Genomic DNA, 15,828 nt, shown 5'->3' with positions numbered 1-15,828 from the left:
AAGCATTTAAGGTTTACATGCTTATCATATGACAAAGTCACATGACTGGCTGTGAAAAAATACGTATGTGTATCAATGATAGTGACTGCACTTAAACTGATTGACACCTGTGCAATTTATCCGAGAAAATAATAAATTTTAGAAAGAGACTCATAAGAAATACGTGTAAATACAGTACTGCGGTCAACTTCGAAGAAGGTAAGCGTTAAAAATATCTAATATGGGAACTATTACAGGGTTAAGTTTAACTATTGCTGAATATTTCCAGATTAAATGTATAACAGATCATTTATGGATGCATATTCCGATGATTATTCCTACTTGAAAATATAACTATGTCAAATGTTTTATTCAGTAGATAATAAAATCAATAATAATTGATATTTAAATATGAACTATTTCATTGTTCAAAGCTGAACTGAATAGAGCTAGAATTGTTTTATTTATTTTATTCTTGACAAAAAGATTTAGCTACAAGAAAGTGCATGATACTAAATGACAATTTCCGCTAGATATGTTTTATAAAAAGTTAATTATTAAAAAAAAAGTCAGGAACCAGGGGCCGTGTCAATGAAAGTATCCTAGGATATGTCCTAAGATAGGTCTTAGGACATTATTTAGGATGGTCTTAGGACGTGTCTGAGACATGTCTTAGGATGTAAAACAAAGCTGTCTTAGGACAGTCCTAACTACGATGGTCCTATTTAATTGGAAATATATGTAGAGATTTGTATGATATAGATTGAATTGTATTTTAGAACCTATATGTAAAGAGAGGGAGGATGACTCTTATATAGAAAACAATTAACGCAAAATAAAAGTTAAAGTTTTTACGGAATACTAATAAATACGTTATTAAATACGATAAAAGATATAAATGAATTTAATACGAAAACAAAAGTAAATGGTCACAAAACTTTGTGATATTCGTGCTGCAATTTTAGTACATAAACTAGTTTTTTCCTTAGGTCCACTCGATTTCATTACATGTATCGAATCAGAATTAGGTAAAAAAAGAAGTAAACTTTTTCCCTTATTTGAATTTTTTTAAATATGTTGCTCATGCTGATAGTATTGTTTAAAGGATTCAAAAAAGGCAGCACGGAAAAAAATATTTAATACAATTAAATCTTTAAAGTTTATGTACCCTTCTGCAGCCATTTTTGTACGGATTTTTCAAACATCAATTGTATCAAAACTACAGATAAAATGAATAATAGAGACAGACCATTTTGAACATAATTTATACTAGGGGGAAACTTGATGCAAAGCATTATTACTTACTGTTGCATTGCATTTAATAGAAAAAAGAGTACTTTGTGGCAAATAAACCAAGATTTTTATAGAAAATCCACAGCCTTTAATTAAGAGATTTTTGTTATAAAATTTGAAATATAGATTACTCGCTTGCTTTTCTATGATGTGCTAGTGTTTATTTTTTACAAAAAGCTCTATCCAACCTGTAAATTCCAAAATACCTGGTGCAGAGTAACTAAAGTCGAGCCGGCACCCTAAAAGGTGTACTTGATTTGGTCCATATTTGTATTTGTTCTAACCAATAACTACATTAATAAACTTGTTTTAAGGAAATCAATGCTAGCACTGCATGTAATAATCCTATATCTATCGGTCATCAAATTGCCAAATATGATAGAACAAGGATAAAGGCTGTGGATTTTCTATAAAATTTCCATATGTTTAGCATTGAAGCAACACAAGGGTACATAATCCTTAACAAACATTAAACGATTTTTTTTTTTAATTTTATCTAATGATAGTTTAATATTGTATTAGTATTTTTAGTATTGAGTTTATGCCATATTTGTTGTTTTTATTAACGTTTAAGGACTATGTAATCTTTAGGACTATCCTAAGACACCTAATTGTATATCCTAACTTTTGGACCAAATTTAGGACGTATCTTATTTTAGGAGACTTTCGTTAACCCGACTTAGGACTAAGACGTGTTCTAAGACCATCCTAAGACATGTCTTTGTCCTAGGACAGCTTCGTTGACACGGCCCCTGTTTTTCACTGGTTGTATTTTGTGGCTGTGTTTAATTACTTTGTACATAATTTATGCAGTTGTTTTTTCGTTTGGATTGTTTAACATGTGTCATTGTGGAGCTGACAATGTGATATGAATCAATGGGCTTATATTTATAAACTTAACATGCTTGTGCTTTCTGGAGAAATCTGTATAAAAACAGTACAGAAAATACACACACACACACAACATAATTTAACAATGAGGTATAATAATGCAAATAACATTCAATAAACTAAAGGATTAGTATAAACACCATGAGTCGATACTTAAATGATTTTTTTTACAACAAATAAATATTCTTCAAATTGCATTTTTCAATAGTTTAAGAACGTTATACTTTTTTCCAGATTTAAGTCAGTTTAAAGTACTCCTTTAACGATTCCGGTTTTTGAGAAAGACGGGACACATTGGTGCTCTACTTTGTCATACACTATGGCACGGATCGTCACTGAAGGTAAAGAAGAAAGAAATAATTTTCGACTGTGTCCTTTGCTGTTTTCGTTTATTTCATACACTTCTTCTTTGATGTGGCCTCATCGAAAAGCAGGTAGAAAAGTACCTGCCACTAGTAAACGTGGTCACGAGTCTAACTCAAATGTTAACATAAATTTTATGACCACAAAAGAGAGCTTGGGATTGATTTAGGGAGTTTTGGTCCCAACAGTTTAGGAATAAGGGGCAAAAAAAGTCCCAAATAAGCATTTTTTCTTGTTTTTTGCACCATATCTTTATAGTATAAGTCAATAGAAGTCTATGAAATTTAACACAAGGTTTATAACCACAATAGGAAGGTTGGGATTGATTTTGGGATTTTTGGTCCCAACGATTTAGGAATAAGAGGCCAAAAGAGTCCAAAAACAATTAAAATTTGTTTGATTTCATCAAAAAATGAATCGTTGGGGTTCTTTGATATGCCGAATCTAACCGTGTATTTAGATTCTTAATATTTGGTCCTGTTTTCCAATTGGTTAACATTAAAGTCTAAAGGGTCCAAAATTAAACTTAGTTTTATTAAAAGAAAAATGAATTCTTGGGGTTCTTTGATATGCTGAATCTAAACATGTACTTTGATTTTTTATTATGGGCCGAGTTTTCAAGTTGGTCCAAATCGGTGTCCAAAATTAAACTTTGTTTGATTTCAACAAAAATTGAATATATGGGGTTCTTCAATATGCTGAATCTAATAATGTATTTAGATTTTTAATATTTGGCCCAGATTATCAAATTGGTCCACATTGAGGTATAAAGGGTCTAAAATTAAACATTATTTGATTTCATCAAAAATTGAATTCTTTGGTTTCTATGATATGCTAAATCTAACCATGTATTTAGATTTTGGATATTGGATCATAATAGGTAAATGTCGAATTTTAATTTTAATTTTTTTCAATTTTAAGTTCTTAGACCACATTCATTCTGTGTCAGAAAACTGCGTGGTGACTCGTTGTGTCAACTATTTAATCCCAACTATTTGCACTGGTTTTATCTTTTTGTAATTTCATAAAACGTATTGATTTCTGTTTTGAATACGAAAAATACTAAAACTTAAAGATCTTTGGTATATGTATATAACTACTTTATATCAAGAATATGTCACCGAATATATATATATACATAGATACTACAGTTCACTTATTGCTTAAACTTATGTTCGGAAATAGGTTGAACATTCATCGTCAGATTTCAGGAAACAAGCTTAATTACTTCAAGTAATGCCTACGTAGGCGTTAGCTTATTGCCTAGTACAAACTTTTAAAAGTCTTATTTCACCTATTGCCGCTAACCTATATAAGCAATTGAAAATCTGGCGGAAGATGTTTCCCTTTAGATTTTTCATACCTTTAACATCGGCCGTTTCTTGTTGTTGCAATAACTATTGAAAACATCAAGAATTTCAAATATGGCTTTTTAAACTATATGTAACGAAATTATGAAAAGAAAAGTTGGGGTTAGCGGACACATTATTTTGATGGCAACATTATGATAAAATCACAGGATTCTGAAAAGCTGGAAAAAATTTCAAAAACAAGAGGTGGTAACACCCTTAATTGGATAACTTTGCATAGAAGACCATGTAACGCACATAAATAACAAAAATAGTTTGTCATTAAATTATATTTACACTAAATCACATATATATATATATATATATATATATATATATCTAGGATAATGATAACTACATTTCGAAATATATGTCGTGCTAGCATACATCATGTCATATCTTTTTTTATTTTTTTTTATTTTAGATATTGAAGCAGTTATACGACATTACCATAGAATCGGATATACACACACAATAATTTGTCATCTTTTAAACCAGCGACATGCTGTTCCTATGAAGTAGGTAACATTATTATTTTTTAGAAGCTACAATCTTGCTATCTGATTGGTTAGGCATCCGTTGGAAATAACACCCGGACGCAACTAAACCATTAATATTCGCGAATCAAAAACATTATTCAACTATGTGAAGCAATATGAAATTATGTGTACATGTCCATGACAGAAAATAATAATATGAGTAGTATAGTCGGTTTTGTAGTAAAAAAAGTTAACAAAAAATGAAACAAAATAGTATTTTTTCTTCAATGCACTGTATTTTTTTCTTTTACCCCCAGCAAAATGATAGTGACTTTTGTTTTCCGTTTTTCTTTTAAATTGTCGAAGAGATATGCCTGCTAAAACACATGCTTTATAAGCAATCATACTGGTTATCTTAGTCAGTGTAACCAAGATATGTGTAACAACAGTTTGTTGTTTCCAAGATGACAATATTATATACTATATCTTTGTTTCCCCATCATTATTCACTAAAAAATGTTAATTTATACTGCACCTTACCAATATTGTTCTTTCAATGTCATCTTTCAGAGTAAGTTATGAGTACGATCGATCCTAATTCATTCATCAATTAAATGATACATGTGGTTGTTTTACAAATAGTCTAACGTAAATACAAAAAAAACCCACCAGAGAAACACTCTGAACAGTAATTGAAACTTTTCTCCCCAAAAAGAATGTATAGATCTCATTTCTCTTTTATTAATAAGTATGAACCTGAATTTTTCGATTTTTTTTCGAATAATTACATTAGATGTATGTTTCATTATAATACGTTATTCTGATTGGCTAACAGCACATCACATGTTATTCCGTAAACAATTGCATGAGACAATAACATTTATCATGCATGATGACACGAGGTCCCACAATAAAGTGCACAGGTGATTAAATAAAACTGGATAAAAATCGTGTTTTCATGATCCTACATGTAGCTAAAAAATGTAATTATAAGTATTGAATGCTTTTTGTAACTTTATAGGGTTGTAAAAGCGTTGACCGCTTCCGCGCTTCATACAAAATGTACTTCGGTCAACGCTTTTACACCCCAATAAAATTACAAAAAGAAGCATTCAATTCTTAAATGTTTTGCACATGATTTTAAACCGTTTCAATAGCACAAATGATAAATTCTAATATTCCGACCTGGGTTATAAACTTGATTGCTTTTGCAAAGACACTTATAAGTCAAAGAAAGAAAAAACCCTGAAATGCTTCATAAGAGTTTTACTTATTGATTGTGTAAGGCTTTCTTTATTTTCAAGATATGAATATCTGAAAAGAAAGGTGTTACCAAGGTTAGGACTTAACAATAGAAGAGGAGTTTCAAAGTTGACAGATTTTGATATTGTGTTATCTACTATTGAGGTATGCCTGTAAGATTTTGTTTTAGATAAGAGTTGCAGTATTATGATTCCGCAATCGACATTTTAACTTGATGGGTCAATCTGAAATACTGTTTTCCTATTTGAAAAATTCAGTACGCATGTCTAAAAATGTTGTGCAAATTAAAAAAAAAACCAGCCGTATATAAACTGCTAGGACGTTTTCACTTTGTTGACTGTTTGAACATATGTTGAAGGTGTGCGTGTCGTCAGAGATTTGATTTTTTATTAATATTTGCTCTTTAAGGAGTGAATTGAACTTTGTAATTTTGGGGGTATAAGCGGTTAAATGTTATAGTTATTTTAGAATTGCACTTTGCATCTGCAGGGCATCAATTGTGTCTTTCAGACAAAGAAGGTCTTAAATTGACTTTGTTATAATATAGGGTGTAGTGCGAGGCATTATTTTGTATAGTTTGATAACAAATTGAAGCTTACACACGTATTATCTCACTGATATTTAATTATGTTATTATTTGTTTAAATTGCAGAGGGAAATGGGTTTGAAAGAGGATATAAGCATTGCAGACATGCATCATCGTTTGAAAGTCAATTATGGCTTTGTTGTCAGACGGTAATCTTAGGCTACTTCGTTTACTATTTGTCTATTTGAGTGTTTATGACTGAAATATTCGTATATTCGTAGTTTGTTCTTTTAGTTATCATCGCACATCATTGGCAATACATTGATATTAAACATGAGACGCACAAGACGGTTGTGTAGTTATCACATTTTGCTTTTGTTGACTTGCGATAAATCTCTCATTTGACTAAATTGAGGTTATGATTTACTTTTCTCGTTGCTTAGGAATAGAATAAGTTATATTTTGCATAACCAAAAAGAAAGCGAAGTTCAAAGGGAAAAACGAGTTTCACGTTTTAGCAATCATGAAAACAAACGTAGATCACTATTTTTCTTATGCATAAGCGACAACTTGACTTGTTGAATGAGTCATATGAATGTGAGAAGTAGGGAGGTATATTTTATCAAACAAAAAAAAATCACCTGTCAAACAGACATTGCCATTCCACATTACACCATGCATCTTGGAGGAACTCACTTCTCATATATGTACTTATGAAATATATTAACAAAACGTATAATTAAACAAATGATATATACTAGTATATATAGATATAGGAAGATGTGGTGTGAGTGCCAATGAGACAACTCTCCATCCAAATAACAATTAAAAACAGTATAGTTATCTTATTAGTTCACATTAAGCATATCAAGTGGACACGTTTCACGAACAGTTGCATAACATTCTATGTAAAGTTTTGCTTGTCCGTTTAGGATGATGATTCTTTTTTCTTCTGTATCAAATACATATAGGAGCCTTGTCAGAAGTATTGTAAGAATCTTAGATCCCATTGGCACTGCTAACAGGAAGGGTAACAAGTTAAAGCGACGCTGTTATATAAGCAAAGGTAATTGATACAGTCTCCTATCCTGCATTATCATTATGAATTTTAATTTAGATTGGAGAGTGGAGTCTAAATCAAAAACGTTGAAAATTTTATTAAAAAAATGTTTGGCAGCTATTCAAAGGATACAGTTTTTTGTTAAAGTATCTGAAATTTGTCTTTTGATCTTTTTTTAAGCAGAATGTCACTGTGTATGGGCAATTCCATGCTTGTAAAGTGTACATGTCGATCTAGCCGGTATAATTTGACCTTGACCTCATTTTTATGTTTCTATATGTTTGTGTTTTTGCGGTCTGGTTTTCAAGAACTTTAAGCAATAGGTCAACTATATTTGGTGTACGGTAAGGAATAATTATAAGGTCTACATGTTTGTCTGGCAAGATTTATCTGACATTGACCTCATGGTCGGGGATCCTTAAAATATATGTTTATATGTGATACTTTTAGTAAATCTATTTTTTCTTTAAGACCAAAAAAAGAAAAAAGGTACATTTTAACAAAACGCAGTTGACTAACTGGTCGAACAACTCATGTTCTAAAACCCTGCTGAATGCCATTGGCGATTGCTAAATAAATTGATCGCAAGATGCAACAACACAGAAAATAATACACTTGCGGCAAATATGTTATACCATGTACAAACATGAGGTGCAAATTATTTGTACACCAGATCCGGATTTCGACAATACATGTCTCTTCAGTGAATTTAGGGATAAAACGGTATTTGGTCGGCCATATAATTTACCTCAATTTAGGATAGACTTTTGAATTCAGAATTTTTAATTCTGACAAAAATATTTACTAAATCGATCACTTTTCGATGAAATAAGGAAAAATGATACAGTTGATTCTTAGATATTTGCTCTTAAATGCATGTAGGTTACATGTATATCTTAAGCTATAATTACGAGATTTCTCATTATAATAGAATTCGATTTAATATATAATAAAAAAATAATGAATATACATTTTTTTCTTCTTAAAATGCATAACTAATAACTATTCATAGTTGTTTTTGTGAATTCTATTTTTTTACCTACTGTACTTGTAAAAATGAGCAAAAATGTAATTTGCCAGGTTGGTATGTGAGCTTGCTCAATAAAGGATCATTTGTTTTACATGCATTGGCGCTGTTGAAAATCGCATTTATCTACAGATACTTAAAAAAGACGCATATTGTGAGAAAAAAAATCTGTTTTTTTACATAAAATTTCGTATGGACTTTTGCTAAGATTGTTAGTTAAACTACATTCGCTTGAACTTTAATGATACATATCTTGGCATATAACAGTATTTTTTTTTATACATATAATATTATCACTAAAATTCAAGCGACTGTGGTTAAACCCATCTTCGCTAGCCAAGGGTTACGATCCACTCCCGCGTGAAGAGAGCGAGAGTGGATTATAACCCTTGGCTAGCGAAGATGGGTTAAACCTTGAAATTGAATCACTTTATATTTACATATGATATCAAATATTTTAGGACCCAATTGGATCTGGCATTTAGGTATGTTTCTAATATGTTGCATAATGTTCCAACTTACATAATCTTACACACAAACAAAAAGACAGACACACTATGAACAAGCGTTCAGTGAGACAAATGATTATTTATAAATGTCAATAACAATCATACTTATTGACTGTTTCCTGTTTGGGACGATTGTTTGGTGTTCGGGCGGATGGAGCGGGATAGATTTTCCCGTATTTAATTCTTAGTTTAATCAACATCTAATACTTACTTCATATTGCCGTCAGGATATGATTTTCACTTCGTACACATTTGTTTCCTGCATTTTGAGATGCAAGATATTCATTTGTATTATGTCTTGTGCAAAGTCTTTATATTTTGTTCCGGAAATTATAAGATATTGAAACTGAATACTAGAATTAATTTGTATGTGAAATTTTACAAAATGCTTTGTAGAATCCTTATTTTTAATTAACATTTTCAGACCAATACGATAAATTGTCACCATTTGGAATATGTATCACTGGATGCATTGATGGGTATGTGTGATGATAGTTTTACCTATGTGTTTGTATGAATAGCAGTTGACACATGTCTTTTTAAAATATTCAAATGTAACACATGTTCATTTGCAAGATTTTGATTGTTTGATGAAAAAAAAGTTTGGATGTACAGTTATACAATTGGTTGTTTTATCACTTATGAATAATGGTAAATGTACTAAAATTGCAGAAAAATATTAAATACTTTAAACTGCAAAACATTCAATTTGTTTATTAAAACTGTACATTTACTAAGTTTGTGCAAAAAAATACGCCTACAGATAATTTGACATATCAAAATAATTTTCCTACAGAATATAAATATTAGAAAATAAACCTCAGAGCGACTGGACAATGAAACTCTTCTTCATGTCATATTGTTCAAATTCTACACTCCTTTCAGTTTTTCACGATACATGATTTGGCTTAAAGCTGGTGTAACCAACAAGCAACCAAAACAAATAGCTGCATGTTTTCTGCAGAGTGTTGAAGAACGGTCAGGTTTGTATCTGTAAATATCTTGATCTCTAGATGTTTAATGTTCATACTTTTATTTATAATCTGTATCTAATTATGTAAATAAAAATCAGGATTGCCATTGAGAAAAGTAACCATGTCATATGGATTAAAAAATTCGTGAAGGTGACATTCTATTTTTACTGGTTGTTTATTTTAAACTGTTAACCAGTCTAGGTAAAGTTATAAACAATCTAGTCAACACGTGGGGTAATACATTACGTTAAGTGTTGCTTTTGCTATTTAATGGCTGATAAGTATCAATACCATAATCACGTGAACGAGATGTCCGATTGGTTATGGTCATAAGATAGTCTTAAAAATCAGCATACCGTCTGTTCCATGTTTTCAATTACTTGTATTTTACACACAAGAGAAATAATCTGTGTGCTTCAAATTTCCCTTATTAAGCAAGATATAGACAGTTGATAGAGAATGAACGTACTAAATTGATATTTATAATCAGTGTCTAGATTTTCACAAATGAGGTGGTATAGAGGTGCCCTGAAAAATAACTTTTAAAATAAAATTTCGGCTTACAAGGTACACCGTTGGTACTTCGGACCTACCTATTTCAAAAATGAGCAACCGTATAAGTTTTGATGGCAAGATTTATTTACCATCACCCCTCTTTTATGAGTATACCCATGCAATTTCCCTCATTAGAGATGATTAAAACACATCTAATATTATGAAGCTCATTTCTAAATTCAACATTGTAATTGTAAGCATTTTTTTTCCAGCTTGTCCACATATTGTACGTGCAGATGCAGGTAATTTGTGTTGTCTAGTAGCCATTGAGGCAACTTCCACAATAGTTTTTGTTTTTTCTTATAAGTTTAATGCGTCAAATAATTAATCGACATACAATTGTTATTTTTATTATGAATTCAAAACAAAATGGATAAAAACACTTTTATTACGGTACTAAAATATTCTAGAAAGAAGTATCATGTGGAAAGGATCTAGCTTTACGAGCAAAAAAAATACTCTTTCCTACATAATTGCTTGATTTCGTATTTATTCATTTAGTTATATATGTGATTTGTTTTACTAGTATAAAAACGGATTCTACATTGAGTTAATATTAAACAAATAAAACTACAATGTATTGACACAGGCACTGAAAATGTGACAGTTGCTGCTATGCAGAATATGCTCAGAGAAAACAATAATGATTCCATGGCGGACAACTCGTTTGTGTATGGAAAATCAACTCACAACCAAGTAAGTGTTTGTCCTCTGTCAAACTGGTTACACTTTTTGTAAATTTATTAGCATGAAAATCGCATTAAATCTTAGGGAACGACCATTTAACTGGTGGTGGTGATTAGGGTATGTAATTTTATTCTGAATACAAATTTTCGGCATACCTCTTAAATGTTAAATTTGAAAAACTATATTTGACTGATAGTGTCGAATTACTAAAAAGAATCTAACTGGGGAAAGAAAACCATACCGCCGGTTTGATGTTTGATAATTACTCCCGCCTGAACAATAGAATTTCAGAAGTAAGCATAATTCTTAAACTCACTACATGTTCGATTTTAATATTAAGACAATAATAATTATTAACACGTCTAATTTAGAGAATTGAAAGATGGTGGGGAACTCTAAGATCAAAATGCACAGACCGATGGATAAACCATTTCAAGGTAATTATAGTTCAATCATTAAAAACAAATTGGCAAATACGTAAGTGAAGATAATTTTATCAGTGTTTACCAGAACCGAACTCTCTTCGAAAGATCTTTGTTTTGCTTTTCAGACAGATAAAGATTTGCTTAAGATCACTCTTAGTTTAGCTGTATCTTTAATATGGGACTAGTATGAAATAAGCTGCAGACATATTTGCATATTCTAAAAGATATATTCCATTCCTAAAAAAAATTACGCACATTCATTGAGCATACTCGAGTAAAAACCATTGACTAATTCTCGACTGTGACCCCTATCCTTTATATTTGTAAGCTTAACGTTTCTTATCGACTTGTGTATGGTAAAAACTATCATTTAAGGCTATTGTATGGTGAACATGTTAAAGGCGATCTTGTAGCTAATGCACAACCCTATACTGTGTTCGGGTTTTATAAGCCTGTCAACATTTTTGACGGGACGTTTTATGGTATACAACTGTCCGGCGTTAAAACTTGACACGCTTCTTAGTTAAATTAATCTAAAGATCTATATTCTTTTTAGTGATGATTCAAAATGTTGAGTTTCTTTTTATTTAAAAAGGGAGGAGGTTTCATAATATATGTCGCATTGTATCTCAGCAACTATTTAGGATCATTGCATAAAACTTCACACACTTGTTACTTATATGAATCTGAAGATCTCTATACCTTGTGACGATTCTTTATTTTAATTTAGTTATTGTATTTTTATTGAGCTTTTTGGTTAAGTTTATTTTTTTATTTTTTCCCTTCTGTCTCTTAATTAAGCTTTCTACTGATCTCTTAATATAAGAGGAATAAAGGAATGAGTCAGGATATACATGACTTCCTGTTCAACATCTGTGTTATTCCAAAAACATTTATTATGGTATTTTTTTCATAAGACGACGGGCGTATCATGCGCTCGTGGTGCAGCTGTATATTATTTTTCTACAATATCTTATTTTGCGGAGGAGTGAAATGAAGAAGTCAATGATCAAAAATAACCGCCACGTTTTTAATGATCCTGTCATAATCAAATAGCCTGTGGTTTAGTCGCTGTCGTTGGTTCATGTCTGAGATATTTGTTTTTAATAGTGGGCGAAATGAAAATGAGTGAGTGTAAGGGTAGTGTTATTTTTTGTTCCGATAAGGAACCAGGAAGTAGTTTAGCGCAAACATATTATGAGATATGCATACTTTCGTTAGAAATCATGATGAATATAGTTAACCTTGATTTTTCAACCCATTTCTTGTTTTTGCAGAAACTTCAGGCGGAAGGAAATTTTGTGGTAGGAAGTAAGCTACACAAGTACGTATAAAAAGTCTGAGAAGCCTAAATTCATTAACTAATATAAATTCAATTTAAAAGAAAATGTCGAGGTGCACCTTTTAAAAATGAAGATAGTGTAGATACTCGAAAACAAATTGTCCCTCAAATGTATACATGACGTGAAGGCATTTGTAATTGCGAATTGACAACAACCCGACAAATGAGCAGACAACAGCCAACAACCACCAATGAACCGCCAACACAACGAGAAAACCCGCACTCGCAGATGGGCTCTAGATGGGCCTTAAAAAAATGAAAAATGATAGCAATTGTTGATAAATTGCACCTTGTCTAATTTTGGATTCCACGTGATGTCTTTAACCATATGAAAGTTCACATGAGTTGCCAAACTTTGCCTTTAATTTTGTTGTAACTAGTTTAAAGCAGTCGTGACAAAAATACACTGATGCGGTTTTGGATAATATATTTGTAAGCATATGTCCAACTTTCTATGCATTGTAAACGACACAAAATATGGTTCTTCTAAGTATTATAAATCCATAAAGATCCGGTAACTCGGTATATGCATTCATGGTACATTTGAATGCTGATTATTTTTTTATCATATTTTTTATAGATGTCTAGTGCAGTTCTGCTACCTTAGTTTGATAAGAACGGAATTAGAAGAGGTTAAACATTCCTGGAACCACCACAGGATACGAAGACAGACTTTGGGAGATGTGGTTACTGGAATTCCAGATCTTCTTTATCATAATCCTGAGCTATTACGTAAGATACTGAATTTTCAATGATTCAAATGTTCAAAAGAAAAGATTATAAATTACTCTGAATTCAAGCATCTAAATTCTAATTGTTTAACTCAAACGAGTATAAAATAATTATCAAATAACCACAAACTCTTACATGGGAGACGCCACTTGCAGAAAAAGCGAACATTTTATTGTAAATATAAGTATACTTTTAAATATCGTTAAAAGTTCATATAAATACACAGCTATTAAATAAGCAGATTTTTATTGTTTCCCCTTACTTGTGGTCCACAAATCTGAAAATAAATAATATGATTAATAATATTATTTATTTGGCAAAATGCTACAGTACATTCTGACTGCAATGGGTCGAACAAGCATTAGCCTTTCAAAAAGGGCTAGTCGACTCTTATCTGATGAAAATGGAAAGTGCTCTCGCTTTGTAGATTAAATCATTTACTAGAAAAACCACGTGCATCAATCAACAAATTTTACCACACACATGAGGTCATGAAGTAGTATATATCGTTTAACGATGTTCTTTACGAAACTCCAGAAGATTCGACTATTTATAGATAAAAGTCACCTATGTACCAATATCATGAATGATTAATGCACAGGCAAAATCTAACTGCTAAAAAAGATGGAAAAATCCGATACTCTACGGGATTGAAGGATATTTACTACGTTTGGATTGTCCTAAAAAATCAATAAACTTTGATTATTCACGTCTCGTAATATCTTCCAATCAGGTAGCAAGAAAAATTCACGTCCATCGTTCAATTCTTAATATCGACTACTCCTAGGAGTCGATAATGACTTTAAACCACACGAGGTCACTCGTGCATAAACTCAATATCCCATTCTAACCGACCTAGGCTACTATAATTAACCAAACACGTGTTAACTATGAACAAATAACATTTTACATGTTCGATTATGCACGACTTTGATAAGTACATTTATTTAATAAGTGAACATTTATGATATACCATCAGTCAATTAGTGGTTGTCATTCTTACTATTCGAATTTGTGCTGATATTATATCTAAATACAACTCTAGTTGATGTATTCTGTAGACAAAATTTATCAGCAAATACTCGAGAAAAAATCATGGAATAACTTTTATAGAAATTTGACGAGAAGTACAATGTACTTAAAATCGTTGTATGTTAATTGTCCAGAATCGGATACTGGAGACCATGCAGTTCTTCGTTTTCATATGTAGTCAAATTCCTATGTATTAAAATGTTACTCTTATACTAATATTTAATTTTTCAATTCACACCATAAAACTGGCAAAACAATTGTTAAGCTACCGAAATAAGAATAAACTGATTTTATATATTCGAAAAAATATGAGGTGTTTTTTAATGTCAATGTAATTAAACTTAAATTAATGGACTTTATCAAATGAATGACAGCATTAAAAGGTATTTTTTTCGGTTAGACACTTAAGAAATTAGGATAAAGTATAATTTCTGCTGGTGGCTCTTTTTACAGATAATCCACAGTGTAGAGATTACGCACATGTCGTTCAAGTGAATGGTGAAGAGTTCCGTTTTCTCAAACAAAACTGTGCATGGGACAATGAAATCGATTCAGACTTTGCTACTTTAGCAAATGCAATGTGTGATACTAATAACATAACGAGAGTGCCATCTTCAGCTGCAGAGGCAAAAAATCTGTATCTTTCTCTAAAATTAACTTTAGAACCTTTATTTGATAATTAATGTCTTAAATTAGCACCCATTGTTGATGCCCACCTCTTATAATTGTAATAAATTGATTGAAGATTTCTAAAACTTCTCAAAATGAATTGACTCAACTGTGGGAATTAAAGTCATTCAAGGATATTCTTATGTTATGATATTGTAATAATTATATTTATTCATTTTGGCCTATTTTGTTTTGTGTGGCCTGATAGTTGTTTACAAAATAATCTTATTACTGTGCAATTAGAAATTACTGGAACAATCATTCCAGAATGTTGACGAGAAACGAATTAAACATCTTATGTTATTAGTAACACACATTGCATTTGCTAAAGTAGCAATAATAAAAGATGCGTTATTTAAACTTTTTACAACTTCTAGAAACTTCCGTTTATCAGTTTTCCAGTGACAACTATTTATATACAGACAATAAAGTTAAAATTCAGACATAGACATCGAATAACATTAATATTCTCAGCAGTTGGATTGAAATGTGTACTCTACGAACAACATCATACACCTTAGAAGTGGACGTAATATTCTGATTGGATTCCCGAGAAGATTTCCGAATCGATAAAGAAACGATAAAAGACATATATTTTGATAGTCAAGTTGACATTTTTTTTGTGTAATACTTCTTGTAAACTGGTGTATAATAAATCTTCTTAAACTTTATT

General features: G+C 31.1%; 1 protein-coding gene across 1 annotated transcript; it reads left to right on the top strand.

The window, feature by feature from the left end:
• Nucleotides 1–15,828, top strand: LOC143066425 (uncharacterized). Its single transcript, XM_076239355.1, has 15 exons — nt 1–198; nt 2,398–2,504; nt 4,300–4,393; nt 5,659–5,761; nt 6,270–6,352; nt 7,115–7,209; nt 8,692–8,715; nt 9,164–9,218; nt 9,625–9,722; nt 10,481–10,510; nt 10,858–10,964; nt 11,327–11,392; nt 12,658–12,704; nt 13,303–13,454; nt 14,940–15,828. Exons 2-15 carry the CDS (start codon nt 2,483–2,485, stop codon nt 15,167–15,169), a joined length of 1,206 nt encoding a protein of 401 aa, XP_076095470.1. The 5' UTR covers nt 1–198; nt 2,398–2,482; the 3' UTR covers nt 15,170–15,828.

The sequence above is a fragment of the Mytilus galloprovincialis genome, chromosome 3, assembly GCF_965363235.1.
Source record: "Mytilus galloprovincialis chromosome 3, xbMytGall1.hap1.1, whole genome shotgun sequence".
Lineage (NCBI taxonomy): Eukaryota > Metazoa > Mollusca > Bivalvia > Mytilida > Mytilidae > Mytilus > Mytilus galloprovincialis.
Note: the sequence above shows the minus strand (reverse complement) of the source record. Positions and strands in the feature narration are given on the sequence as shown.